This window comes from Protopterus annectens, chromosome 6.part0 (assembly GCF_019279795.1).
Source record: "Protopterus annectens isolate FY-2018-M chromosome 6.part0, PAN1.0, whole genome shotgun sequence".
Taxonomy (NCBI): Eukaryota; Metazoa; Chordata; order Ceratodontiformes; family Protopteridae; genus Protopterus; species Protopterus annectens.
The window spans coordinates 1106657090-1106670908 of record NC_056737.1 but is presented as its reverse complement, the minus strand read 5'-3'; the positions used below and the strand labels follow the sequence as shown (position 1 = coordinate 1106670908).

The 13819-nt window shown below is 44.0% G+C and overlaps 1 protein-coding gene across 1 annotated transcript in view; it reads right to left on the bottom strand.

The window, feature by feature from the left end:
* The window catches only part of ZNF410 (zinc finger protein 410), a 669052-nt gene that overhangs the window by 211919 nt on the left and 443314 nt on the right, over positions 1-13819 (bottom strand). Inside the window, exon 7 of the mRNA XM_044074718.1 lies at positions 6037-6126. Within this exon, the coding sequence (XP_043930653.1) occupies positions 6037-6126 (90 nt within the window). The remainder of the gene's footprint in view (positions 1-6036; positions 6127-13819) is intronic.

The window sequence follows — 13819 nt, the reverse complement described above, 5'->3', positions numbered from 1 at the left end:
TATTTCCTGAGGGAAGGTTGAGAGAGAGAAGGAGGGGGGTAAAGTTGGAGCCGAATTTATTGGCCAGTAGCTTTGCTATATCTTTTGGCTCAGTATAGGTGGCTCCATTTACAATGGGCTCTGCACACAAATATGCATTGCCTTTGAGGTTGTGGACACAGCTAAAGAATGCTTTGTGGCTGTCCTTGGCCTGGGAGGCCAGATTCATCTTAAATTTGGCTTTGGTAGACTTTATTTGTCCTCTGAGTTGTTTGTTTAGTTCCATGTGAGTACTTTTATCCTGCTGGTTGCTGCGCCAACTAATTTTTGCCATGATTTTCTTCCTCCTGTTATACAGCCTACTGATTTTGGGATTCCACCAGGGTGGCTTTTCTTTTTTGAGACAACTTTGTACTTCTTCCTGGTGGGTACACAGTTGCCTCTGTGCAGCTACTAACATGCTTGTACAGGGTTTCTGTGAAAGGTTCTGCATAGGCAGCATTGTTCTCACGTTTCATAGGGGCTTAAAATTTTTCCAGGTTGTCACTTAATAGCAGGAGGTTAGTCTTAGAGTAGTTCCTGACTATTCCAGGATTAGCTGGGAGTCCAGGTTTTATTTTTACTTCAAAGGAGACCATATTGTGGTCTGACTTTACCAGGGAAGACATTACATTGGGGAAGGTGTGCAGCACTCTCCCATATTATTGAGAACCAGATCTAGTACCGCTGCCCCCTGGTTGGTGTACTGACTATCAGGTTCAGGGAGTTTGTGTTTACAAAATCCAGGAATCTCTGTGCCTGTAAATTTGGTGTTGTACAGGATTCCCAGTTAATAGTGGGGTAATTAAAGTCTCCCATGACTATAGTATCAGGTTGGATGGTTAGTGCTTCTAATAAGTTTAAATACATGGTATGGGTTTCCTGGGTCATAGAGGGGGACCTACAGCTGACAAGGAAGGGATACTGGATTTTGCCTGTGGTGATCTGAACATGGAGAAGCTCAAGTGCATTGTCCTGTTTGACTCACCTTGAGGTAGATTTATTTTTGACGTAAATAGAGACACCTCCACCTTTAGTCCGTCTGTGTATTAGTTGGTCTAAATGTGTGGAATACATTACAACCTTGCACTGTTGGTGTGCTCTCCGCAACTTTAAACTATGTCTCAGTGACTACACAGACATCAGCATTCTCTAGGGTGAACAGAGCTTCTAGGGGTGGAGTTTTCTGTTTAGACTTCTAGCACTGAGCAGTAACACCTTTAGATTTTCTTGGTTTTGATTGGCTATGTCAGCAGTACTTTCAGTCTGGCATTGCCTAAAAAAGGCACTATGGGGCATGTTTTAGCTAATATTCGAAAGCCTAGATGGGAGAGGTGCAGACCATCCCTGGCATAGCTGCGTGGTATGTTGACCATCTACTTCCAAGCTGACAAATATTGCACCCCCTTAGAATGACACCAGAAAGTAAGCCAATTATTAAAGTCAATCATCTTTTGTTCGTATTGTGGCATCATCCTTGGAGAAGGTAAAATGTTGCTCAGTGCTAGGCTTGTACCAGCATGAGACATATTCTGAGAGCTTCATGATGTCTCTCTTCATATAGTCTAGGGAGGTACGTCTCAGCTCATTTACTCTCACATAGACTATGACTGAGTCATACTGGTATTTGTGGTCCAATGACCTGAGTGCATGTGTAATGTGGTGGATCCTAGACCCTGATAAGCAACTGACCATGACTTTCTCCTTACTTAGCCTGGTGGGAGGGACATCAGTTTGTCTCATGATGGAGTCTCCAATGACCAGAATGTTGGACTGTGTGGTGGTTTGCTTTATGGGCTTAGAGGTAGAGGCTCCATGAGATGTGGTTCTATGCGCTGATGTGGGTGTTGTTTTGAAAGAGTGCATTTAGGGTTGCTGAGGGTATTTGTTACATGTACGTTTTCTAGAAGGTATTTGTGGTTTAGGAAGGTTACATTTAAGTGCCTCACCATATGCAGGTCTATAGGTCTGCTTTGAATTGTGTGTGATGGGTGCAGCGTGTGTACTACTGACAACCTTATTGACATTAGGAGTACTTTTATGTGAGAGCTTTGCCTCCAGTGACATTGTGTAAATACATCTCTCACATACCATATCAGTTTGTTTGAGAAGTAACTAGTTGTCAGTAAACATGAGGCAATTTCTACATTGCTTCAGGATGCCCATATACACACCAAGCTGGTAACGGAGACAGCGAGAAAGTTCATATACATATAATAGAAAGTGCACGGTCAAACAAAAAGACACTGCCACGGTCAAAAAAACACCACATGCAAATTAGCGTAAACCTTCTTTAATCAACACTTTCGCCCTTTCATATACACAGTAATAGACACTTTTTTATTGATTAGATAGCTGGAGTGGGAATATAATGCAATGTCAGGAGTATTTGGATTTCAACTGTGGGGACAATGCTTGTCACTGCAAACTAGTTGTCCTGTGTGCAACTAGGTATTGGAGAAATTTCAATCGTGCTTTTACAGGAAAAAATGTCACTCAAGCTGTCTGAGTCTATATAGGGCATGGCAAAACACTTGAGGGGAAACTAATACGCAGAACCTGAAAATTTAAGGATGAAGTATTTAGGCAGATATTCTGAAGTTAGAAACAATCAAGTAGTACTTACGGAAAACAAAGAATAAGCTTGTCAAGAATGATGAAAACAGTGGAGTCACATGAATGGCTACTACTAATGCTGGTCTTACCACAACTTCACTCTGCTGGGATACAATACTCCTTTGCTTCTTCTCTCACCAGAAGCAAAACACTAACACCAATCCCAAGATGAGAAGCAGGCCACAGCCTGTTTGGTGATCCACTGAACTGTCCCAGATGATGCAAGGGTCTGTAAAGCTAGTTGTAGCTTTTTCCCTGGTAGATGCCTTTAACAGCAACCAGACTAATCCGGACCATTAAAGCACAGACACTCACTGTCCAACCAGAAACCATCAGGAGTCCATGCACTCTGCTCCTTCTCTCGCCAGGAGCAGAATATAAGCACAAATTCCAATATGTCACCTATGACTCAGTTTTTAGGCTTTCTGGTGATCAGCAGTCTCCAGGAAATAATGTCCATGTGCTCCTTCTCTTACCAGGAGAAAACAGAAGCACTAATCCCAAGATGACTACTGAGATCCAGAATGTCGGCTGTCCAATAACTGGTGGTCTTGCAATAGATGTTTAAAAGTAAGATGGAAAAAAAACTGCAGTGTGCACTAAACAGGTAATATGAAAAAGGGGGATAACTAAAGTTTCAGCTGTCTAAGTGGAGAGCCACTAATTTTAAAAGAGCAAGACAGATTGAAAGGGGGTGGGCACTTTTGTTTTCTGGCTGTAGGAATACAGTAGGATGGCCAATAAATTTAAACAATTGAAGGGGAGTGATTTCACAAAATGATAGCGTTGTGCTTACTCAACAGCCAGTGAAAGGGGACAGAGAAGGAGATGTGTGGTCAAATTAACATAAGGGGCGGGCAACTAGGAAAACAGTGGTGTTTAAAAACAAAACAGCAACAGAGTGGGAGGGTGAGAAAAACTCTGTGCGACTCACAAGAGACACAGTTGTGGTCTCTTTACAAGTTTTAATATGCAGTTCAAAGCAGAATACAAGTAAAACACAGTGTAAAGAAAACAAATCACAGTAAACAAAATAGAAGAAGACAATAAAGCCATACAATGTACAATAAATCAAAAGCAAACTAACCTTTCCCTCACAGAAAGCTGTGTCAAAGTCTTGGTGAGCTTTTCCAGTAAAGCTTTGAAATGTTTTATTTCACCCCTTAAATAGAAGGTTTAGTTCTTAGCTCCACCCCTTTATTCACAGATAATTAACCTTAAATTACCTCTTCTGACTTCTGTGTGAATCCTTAACAGACCTATTCTAATGTGTGACTCGCGAGAGACACAGCTGTAGTCTCTTTACAAGTTTTAATATGTAGTTCAAAGCAGAGTACAAATAAAACACAGTGTAAAGAAAACAAATCACAGTATACAAAATAGAAAAAGGCAATAAAGTAATACAAAGTACAATAAATCAAAAGCAAACTAACCTTTCCCTCACAGCAAGCTGTGAGAGTTTAGGCGAGCTTTTCCATGGTCTTTCAGATGAGTCTGGTTAGGCTTATGGGTCTATAATCCCCTGGGTCTGTTGCTAAGCCACCTTTGTGGAGGGGAATAACTGTAGCTGTTCTCCATTCCGCAGGAACAGAGCCTGTGGTTAAGGCTATGACTGAAAAGGGTACTTAGTGGTGATGCTAGTTCAGGTTTTAGCCTGTTTAGAAAAAGACAGCCTGATATGTCATATGGTCCCAAAGAGGCCATGTTCTTTGCCTTGAACAGGGCTTTGAGGACCTGCTCTTCAGATATGCAAGGTGGGGGAAGTTTGGGGGAGGGTTTGTTGCAAGTTAGGAGGGGATAAGGGAGTGACATTTTTCCCATATCTATCTGCTAGCAGGTTCACTATCTCTGTGGGATCATTGTGTGTGATACCGTTAGCTACCAGTTCTGCACATGCTGGAGTCCTTCCCTTCAAGTTATGTACTTAGTTGTAAAAGGCCTTATGGTTATCCTTGGCAGTACTTGCTAGGTTTCTCTCAAAGGAGTTCTTGGAGGATTTGACAAGTTGTCTTATTTGCCTGTTAAGGCTGAGGAGGGTGCTTTTCCATTGTTAGGCCCTTGTTTTTGTTTTCTTGGAGAGTAACTTTTGGAATTTATTGTAGAGTTTGTTGATGCTGGAAGTCCACCACGGCAGCTTGTTTTTACTTGTGGCTATGGCTTTGATTCTGTCTGGTACAGCTGGATTTATACACTTATGCAAGTAATTATACAGGGCTTTAGTGTAAGCTTCGGTGTAGTTATAACTTCAGCTTGGGGTGGGGCGTGGAATGCATTTAAACCTTCACCTAGGTGGGTATAGTTTGCCTTGAAGTTTTTTTTGTCTGATTTCACCCTCTGAGTTCTGGTGCAAGTCATTTAGCCAGACAATGCTCTCTAGATGAACCTGAAAAACATCCATGTGAACTACGCTCTACTTAGGTTAGCAAACATGCAAATAAATAAATAAAACACACTTCTCGGGTGAAAAGAATGAAGTAGAACCCTGACTCAGCAGATGCTCATTCTCTCTGGCACCAAACGCCTGTTCACATGGCACCAGGAGGCAAGAAACATGGGAATAAGATTGCAAAATAAAATGTAAGAACCAAAATTCTTTGAAACAAACTGCATCAAGGTAAATACCTCTACTTAACTTGATTTTTGGAAAAAATAATGTGAAGTGGGGTGGGAGAACACACTCGGAAGTCTCCCTCTTTTCCCACTAATGTATTCCCTGGACAAAGAACATCACTTTACAGAAGTGGCAGCTCAAAATCTTTAAATATGAATGTCAGCAACCTAAGGAATAAAGGTTTGTCACCTTCCACTGCAACAACTGACTACAGACTTGGGAGTAATGAATGATGCAGACTAATTTAGGGAGAATCTTCCCTTTCTAGAAAGGGGAAGGAAATCTCTCTAGAAACTACTTCTCTCTTTTTTAATATCCAGTTGATACTCCCCCAGACCACTAAATCTGTTCCACCAGATTATCTGACCCATTTGATATACCTGTCCTGGGCAGTAATGGGCAGTCTTCCTCAGCAGGTCAGCCTTTTTTCGTTATAAGTTCAACTTCACCTTGCGCATCTCAACAACCATTTCAGAATATGGTGTGCAATGGGTGCTGCATGTGGACATCACCCACACAACAGCCTGACCTTTACGGGCAAAACTACTCCTCTTGCAAGGTGTCCCCGCCCACTATGTTCTCTGGCTTTCACCACAGAATCTCATAACAGTACACACCCCAAAAGTACAAACATGTCATCTTCCACTATGGACGGGAAAGTTTACGCCAACAGCTATTTTCTCATGCCATACTGCAGAATTTGTCAACCATTATAAAATTCATGCAGATTAAGTCACACTGTTTACTGTCCAGACACTTGAAGATGTGTAGAGTTAATGAAATTGATTTACCAGAGTGAACCACCATGTGCTTCCGCAAGCTAGAATACTCTGCAAAACAACGAGCACAGCCTTCTGTCTCACAGATATACGGCTTTTCACCTGTAAAAACAAGAAATGTACAATGAGTACAAAAGTACAGTTGTGTACACTTACCATAAATATAGATGTTCGAGTGTATTCACTGTTGCAGTCATCACATTTGGGTTATCCTGCCAGGGGTAGGCCTCAGTCGGCCCGAATACCAGAGGGTTAGTATTTCTGCATCAGTTGCCGTTGCTCCAGGACTGACGTCAGGCCGTCAGTGGTATAAAATCAGACAGCCGACGCCATTACATCAGTTTTTCTTGCCTTAACTGTCAGGAGCCCCCAAATAGGGAGCTAGGTTATGGTGGAAGGAACTATAGTTGTGTACACTTACCATAAATGTACACATTCGAGTGTATTCACTGTTGCAGTCATTACATTTGGGTTATCTGCTTGCAGGTAGCCCTCAGTCAGTCTGATTAACAAAGTCTTGGGTCCTACGTCGGTTGCTGTCCCTTCTTCCATGACGTCAGGTCATAAGGGGTATAAAACATGCAGCCGACACCATTACATCAGTTTTTCTTGCCCCAGATGTCAGGTGCCCCCCTAATGGGAAGCAATTATATATAAAAGTACAATGATATACCTCCAACAAAAAAGCTTTTAAGCATAGTAAAGGAAAGTATAGGCAAAAGAAGTTAGGGGGCTGGAGGGAGGGTAACCAGGACTGCAACAGTGAATACACTCCAACATCTACATTTATGGTAAGTGTACACAACTGTACTATGTTCTTCATGTTTCACTGTTGCAGTCATTACATTTTGGTAGATTCCTAAAGCTGTGGTTTTGAGGAGGAGTTTAAATAGCATTAGGACCAGCTATAAGGCCCTGCAAGACTGCAGTAGCAAAGCCAGCTCTGGATTTAGAGAAAACAGGCAAATGATAATGCTTGGTAAAAGCATGTACAGAACTCCAGGTAGCAGCTTCTAGGATGTCCCTGGTAGGGACGTCTCTGAGAAAGGCTGTAAAGGTAGATGCAGCCCTGGTGGAGTGAGGTCTGATCCCCTGGGGGATAGGTTTTCCATGGTGTTTATAGCAGAAATGAATGCAATGGCCTATCCATTTAGAAATGGTTTGCTTTGAAATAGCCTTCCCCTCTGCCCCTGCAGCAAATACCACCAGCAGTTGTTCAGATTTCCTTTGAGGTTTAGCCCTGTCCAAGTAGAATCTAAATTGTATGTGTACATCTAAGGAATGCAGTATCCGTTCCCCTTTGTTCTGTGGATTGGGAAAGAAGGTTGTCAAATGAATGGACTGATTAAGAGCCACACTGGATACCACCTTGGGCATGAAGGAAGGATTGGTTCTGAGGGACACCCTGTCCGCATGAAAGATGATGAAAGGTTCCACTGCCATAAGGGCCTGTAATTCAGATACCCTTCTAGCTGAAGTGATTGCTAAAAGGAAAGCTGTTTTCCAAGAAAGAAATTTTAAGTCTGCAGTAGCAGCTGGCTCGAAAGGAGGTAGAGTGAGTTTCTCCAAAACAAAATTAAGATCCCAGGCTGGGGTTGGAGCTCTCCTGGGTGGTCTCAAATGTTTGGCCCGTCAGAGGAACAGGCTGAGCAGTGGATGATGGAAGAGGGGAAGTTCTGTGTTATAATGAGCTGAAATGGCTGAGGCGTGGATTTTAATGGAGGAAAAAGACAGGCCCTTGTGAAGCATCTCAGTCAAGTATTGTAAAATCTGAGGTAAATTGGGCGCTGCTGTGTTCATCCCTTGAGATTGGTTCCAGGCACAGAATCGTTTCCATTTTTCAGCATAAGATTTTCTAGTACTAGGCCTCCTTGCCTCTAAAATGATATCCATCACAGGTTTACTGAGGGATGGTAAAGGAGAGATTAGGTAATTAGCCAGGCTGCAAGGTTCACTGTTAGAAGCTGTGGGTGCAGAATCTGGTTCTCCTGCTGGGACAACAGGGAAGGAGTCTGAGGCAGGTGCCATGGGGAAAACCGTGACACAATGCGCAGGATGGGGTACCAGTGTCGGCGTGGCAAGTCTGGAGCAATCAAAATCATTCTTGGTTTGTCCTGTTTGATTTTTAATAGTACTTCGGAAAGCAGAGGGGGGAAGGCATAGACTGAGATTTTTCCAGCTGAAGGACAGAGCATCCACTTTCCAGGCTTGTTTGTGGGTAGTCGTTGTGCAAAATTTGTCCAATTGGTAGTTCTGGGGAGAGGCAAACAGGTCTATATCTGGGGCCCCCCATTTACTTGTCAACATGTTGAAAATCCTTGGTTCCATTTTCCACTCATGTGGGTCCATGAGGTTTCTGCTTAGTCCGTCTACCAGTGTATTTAATTTTCCTGGCAGGAATTGAGCTTGTAGGTGCACTTGGTAGCTCAAGGCTTTGTTCCACAATGCCATGGCTAGTCTGCAGAGGGGGTAAGAATGTGTACCCCCCTGCTTCTTTATGTACCACATAACAGTGGTGTTGTCTGTCTTTACCATTAGTTGTCCTGGAAGAATGTGGTCCTTGAAGGCTGTCAGAGCATTCTGTACAGCTAACATTTCTTTTTGATTGATATGCAGGTGCATTTGACTTGGGTTCCATTTGCCCTGAATGCATATCCCTGCCAGGTGAGCCCCCATGCATAGTCTGATGCATCTGTTGTTAGGGTTTGGGCGGCAGAGGGTGGTGTGAAAGGTAGTCCCTTGTTTTGGTGGCAGGGCTCTACCCACCAAAGGAACTCTAGGCATAGGCAAGGTATCATAGGAATCATTGCTTCTAGATCGTAGGAATGTTGACTCCATAGGCTTTTTAGATACCATTGCAGTTTCCTCATATGCAATCTTGCATATGGAATTAGAAGAATGCAGGAGGCCATGAACCCCAAGACTTGCAGTATTTGTCTTGCAAATAGCAGGGTTTTTGTGGCCACTTGTTTGACGTAGGTTGTCAAATTAATTTGTTTCTCTGGTGTGAGGAAAGCCATCTGGGAAGTTGTATTCAAGCTTGCTCCCAGGAATATAATTTGTTGACAGGGTACCAGGTGAAATTTCTGTTCGTTTATGGTGTACCCCAGACAGGTTAGAACCCTTTGTGCAAAGGCCAGATTATTCAAAAGTATGTCCTGGCTTTCTGCCTGAATTAGACAATCGTCCAGGTATGGGTATATTTGAATAATTTCTTTGCCTGCAGAATGCAATAACTAGAGCTAGGTACTTTGTGAATACCCTGGGCGCATATTCTGCAAGATTCCCAGATTGGGATGTGCAGGTATGCTTCTTTTAAATCTAGTGTTGCCAATCAGGTGTCTTTACCTAGCATAGGAAGCAACTGGTGAAGAGTCAGCATCTTGAATTCTGGAATCTTAGGTCCAGGATAGGATGCCATGAATTGTCTTTTCTGGGTACCAGGAAAAGTCTCGAGTAGATACCTTGTCCCTTTTCCTCTTCTGGTACCAAATGAATAGCCCCCATGCTTAAGAGAGAAAGTAGTTGTTTTTGGGCCTCTGCCCACTGATTTGGGGGTAGGTACGGTCACCCGTTTGGTGTTGGTAACACGTGTGGAAGTGAAATCTGTATCCCTGGGACACTATTTAAACCCCATTTGCCCTGGATAATGAGCTCCTAGTTCTTTGCATGAAGAGCAATCCTTCCCCCCAAAGGGGCAGTCAGTTGATAAGTGCTTGGAAATTTTAAAAGGAAGTCATTTAGACAGTTTATCATAGGAGGGAGTCTTATTACTCCCAGATTTGGAAGTGGAGCCCCCCCCCACTGCTTAGTCCTGTGTGTCCCCTGGGACTGAAACTTGGGGTTTCTGCTGTGTCTGGGTTTGGCTTGAGAAGACATGGAAGGGGCTAGAAAGGACCAATTTTTAGAGGGCCATTGCCTACTAAATCTAGGAGGCTGAACTTGTAAGAAATCAACTTGGGGTTTCTGCTGTGTCTGGGTTTGGCTTGAAAAGACCTGGAAGGGGCTGGAAAGGACCAATTTTTAGAGGGCCATTGCCTACTAAATCTAGGAGGCTGAACTTGTAAGAAATCTTAACAGTTTGCATAGATTTAGCTTTACCTTCCATCTTTTTAAGAACTTCCTCAGTCTTGTTGCCAAACAGGCGGTCCTGATTTAAGGGAGCATCTAACAATTTAGCTTTAACATGATCAAGTAAAGATTGCTCCTTAAGCCAAGCATGCCTTCTGAGCACAGACCCAGTAACAGCAGCCCTGCAAGAGGCCTCTAATGAATCAAAACCACATTGCAAAGTATGTTTTCCAACCTGTTCAGCAGAATATATTAAATCCTGTAATGATTTTCCACACAATCAGGAATCAACATCATTTTCTGTTTAAGCAATCCAATAACATGTTGCTGATATGTTAACATATGAAACTGGCAGTTTAAAGCCCCAATGGCCAAGGTTGCAGAAGTGTAAACCTTCTTATCCCATCTATCCAGCGCCCTGGAGTCTCTTATCAGAAGAGGTATGATTTTTAGCAGTAGAAGCCTTAATATCCTTGTGCCCCTGAGAAATAGTCTCTGGATCTGCAATAGGATTTTTAAAAAGGAACTTGTGTGACTCAGGGACCCTGTAGTATCGGTCAGGTTTTCTGGGAGCAGGAGGCAAGGAATCAGGGGCCAAATTAGATTCCAAAAAATCATCAACAATGTCTAGTACAGGAGGAATAGCTAAAGGCTTATGGTGAGGCAGGAGTAAGAAATCCCTGAGCCTCTTTTTTGAATCAGAAAAAAACCTGGTTTTCCCAGTGGAAATGCTCCCTTAGGAGTAAAAGAAAAATCCTCTGGAGTGAAGCAGAGGGAATAGAGTCCTCTGCATCAGAATCCTCATAAGTAGATAAGGGCAAATCCAGATCATCAGAAGAATCAGAAAAAACAGAAGCTTGGTCAGAAGATTCATAAACAACTTTTGTCCTAGGCCTCTCAGAAGGGGGGAGCTACCCCTGATTAGAGTTATTAGATCTTCAGCCATTCTTATCATTTGTTTTTTAGGCATAGAGGCCTGAGCATGTGGCCTGGGCGTCATTTTTTTTAGGCATGGTTCGATATTTAGGCCTAAGTGAAGAAGGAGGCGTCAGTTTAATATGCAAGTCCATAGGCCTGAATACACCCTCAGAAGCTGGTGCCTGCACAGCGGCTCCGGACCCATCCAAGGTAGAGACATTCACGAGTTCCATAGTTGAAGCATCTCACGGCATACCGGACACCGAATGGGTCTCAGTAGAGGCCTGCGAATCAGAAGTAGCGGGCATCAGGGGCTGCGAAAGCGGCTGAGTACTGGCGACTGGCTTAGGAGAAGCATCGTCGGCAGTTTTGGACCCTGGCGGCCTGTCTCTGTCTTTATCTTTGCGTTTTTTCGGAATCCCGGTAGTCGGACGGTTAACAGACGACATTTCTGGATAATTAAACCGAGAACTGAAATATTTAGAGGCGAAAATATATCGACAACGGATAGTGCGCTGATGAAATAAAGCACAAAATCAACAGCAAGGTACATCGTGGTCAGGGCCTAGGTAAGGAATGCAGTACAAATGAAAATCTTTACGAGGTATTTGCTTTCCACAAGTAATGCAGTTATTAACTTTTACTGACATCGGTAAGGAGCAAGAAAAAGTTTCCCCAATGGGGTACTTCGCTTTAGTTGACGACTTCAGTTCTGAAACTCGAAAATGAAAATTTCAGGAGTCGGCCGACCAGCACTTGCGAACTGCTTCTGCTTCGGGCACCGCACAGCAAGAAAGACTGATGTAATGGCGTCGGCTGCATGTTTTATACCCCTGATGACCTGATGTCATGGAAGAAGGGACAGCAACCGAAGTAGGACCCAAGACTTTGTTAATCAGGCCGAATGAGGGCTACCTGCAAGCAGGTAACCCAAATGTAATAACTGCAACAGTGAAACACTAAGAACATCACCACCAGTAGAAAGTAGATACCAAAAACTCCCTGTAAGGAAATAGGAAGAGAGAGAGAGAGAAAGAGAGAAGAGGGGTGAAGGGAGGGAAACCAGGACTGTAACAGTGAATACACTCGAAAATCTACATTTATGATAAGTGTACACAACTGTACTATGTTCTTCGTGTTTCACTGTTGCAGTCATCATATTTGGGTTGATTCCCAAAGCTGAAGAAAAGCGTGGAGGCAGTCAAGAAAACTAGGGGCTGGTAGGATGCCCTGCAAGACTGCGGTGGGAAAGCCTGCCCTGGATTTGGAGAAGACAGGCAGGTGGTAATGCTTGGTGAAGGGATGAACAGATGTCTATGTTGCAACCTCCAGGATGTCCCTGATGGGGACTCCTCTAAGAAAAGCTGCAGACGTGGAGGTTGCCCTTGTGGAATGTGTCCTGACTCCCTTGGGGGGGGGGTTCCCGTGCTGTTTATAGCAGAAATGGATGCAGTGCGCTATCCATTTGGAGATTGTTTGTTTGGATATGGCCTTGCCCTCTGCCCCTGCTGTGAAGCAGACAAGCAATTGATCAGTTTTTTCTACAATATTCAGTCCTGTCCAGATAGAATCTGTGCACATCTAGAGATAGTGAGGAATCCTTTCCCCCTTGTTTTGTGAGTTAGGGAAAAATGTGGGCAAATGAATGGATTGGTTGAGAGCCACACTGGACACCACTTTGGGCATGAATGATGGGTTAGTCCTGAGGGAGATCCTGTCAGCATGAAAAATGATGAAGGGTTCTACAGCCATGAGTGCTTGTAGCTCTAATACTCTTCTAGCTGAAGTGATGGCCAGAAGCAAGGCTGCCTTCCAAGAGAGGAATTTTAACTCTGCTGAAGCTCCAGGTTCAAAGGGGGGTAGGGTGAGCTTTTCCAACACAAAGTTAAGGTCCCAAGCTGGGGTAGGAGCTCTTCTAGGTGGTCTTAAGTTGTTAGCCCCTCTTAGGAACTGTTTAATGAGAGGGTATGAGAAGAGAGGTGGCTCTGTGCTGTAATGAGCAGAGATGGCAGAGGCATGAATTTTAATAGAAGAGAAGGATAGACCCCCGGAGTAGTAGGTCTGCTAGGTAATCCAGGATAAGTAGTAGGGAGGGCTGTGCCATTCCACCTCCCCTAGCCTGGATCCAGGTGCAAAATCTTTTCCACTTGTCAGCATAGGATTCTCTAGTGCTGGGGCGTCTGGCCTCACGTATAACATCTAGGACTTGTTTACTTAGGCTGGCAGCTTGAGGAGAGGTCAGGGAATAAGCCAGGCTGCCAGGTTGAGGGTCTGCAATTGGGGATGCATGAATTCTCCATCCCTCTGGGTCAGGAGTGTTGGGATCTGAGGTAGGTGCCATGGTGGCAGGTGTGACAGGCTGTGCAGCAGTGGGTATCAGTGCTGGCGTGGCCAGTCTGGGGCAACCAGGATTGCCCTCGGTTTTTCCTCCCTTATTTTGAGCAGTACCCTTGAAATGAGTGGTAGAGGGGGAAATGCATAGACCGAGAGGTTCACCCACTGGAAGGACAGAGCATCCAATTTCCAAGCCTTACTGTGAAGTTCCCTGGTGAAGAATTTGCTGAGCTGATGATTGGAGTAGGAGGCAAAGAGGTCCACATTTGGGGTGACCCATTTCTGGGTTACAAGGGTGAAAGTTTTGTGGTCTAGCTGCCACTCGTGTAGGTCTAGCAGGTTTCTGCTCAAGTTGTCTGCCAGAGAGTTAGGGAGCCTGGCAGGAATTGTGCTAGCAGGTGTAGTTGCATGGCTGAGGCCATGTGCCAAAGGGTTATGGCAAGCCTGCAGAGAGGATAAGAGCGAATCCTTC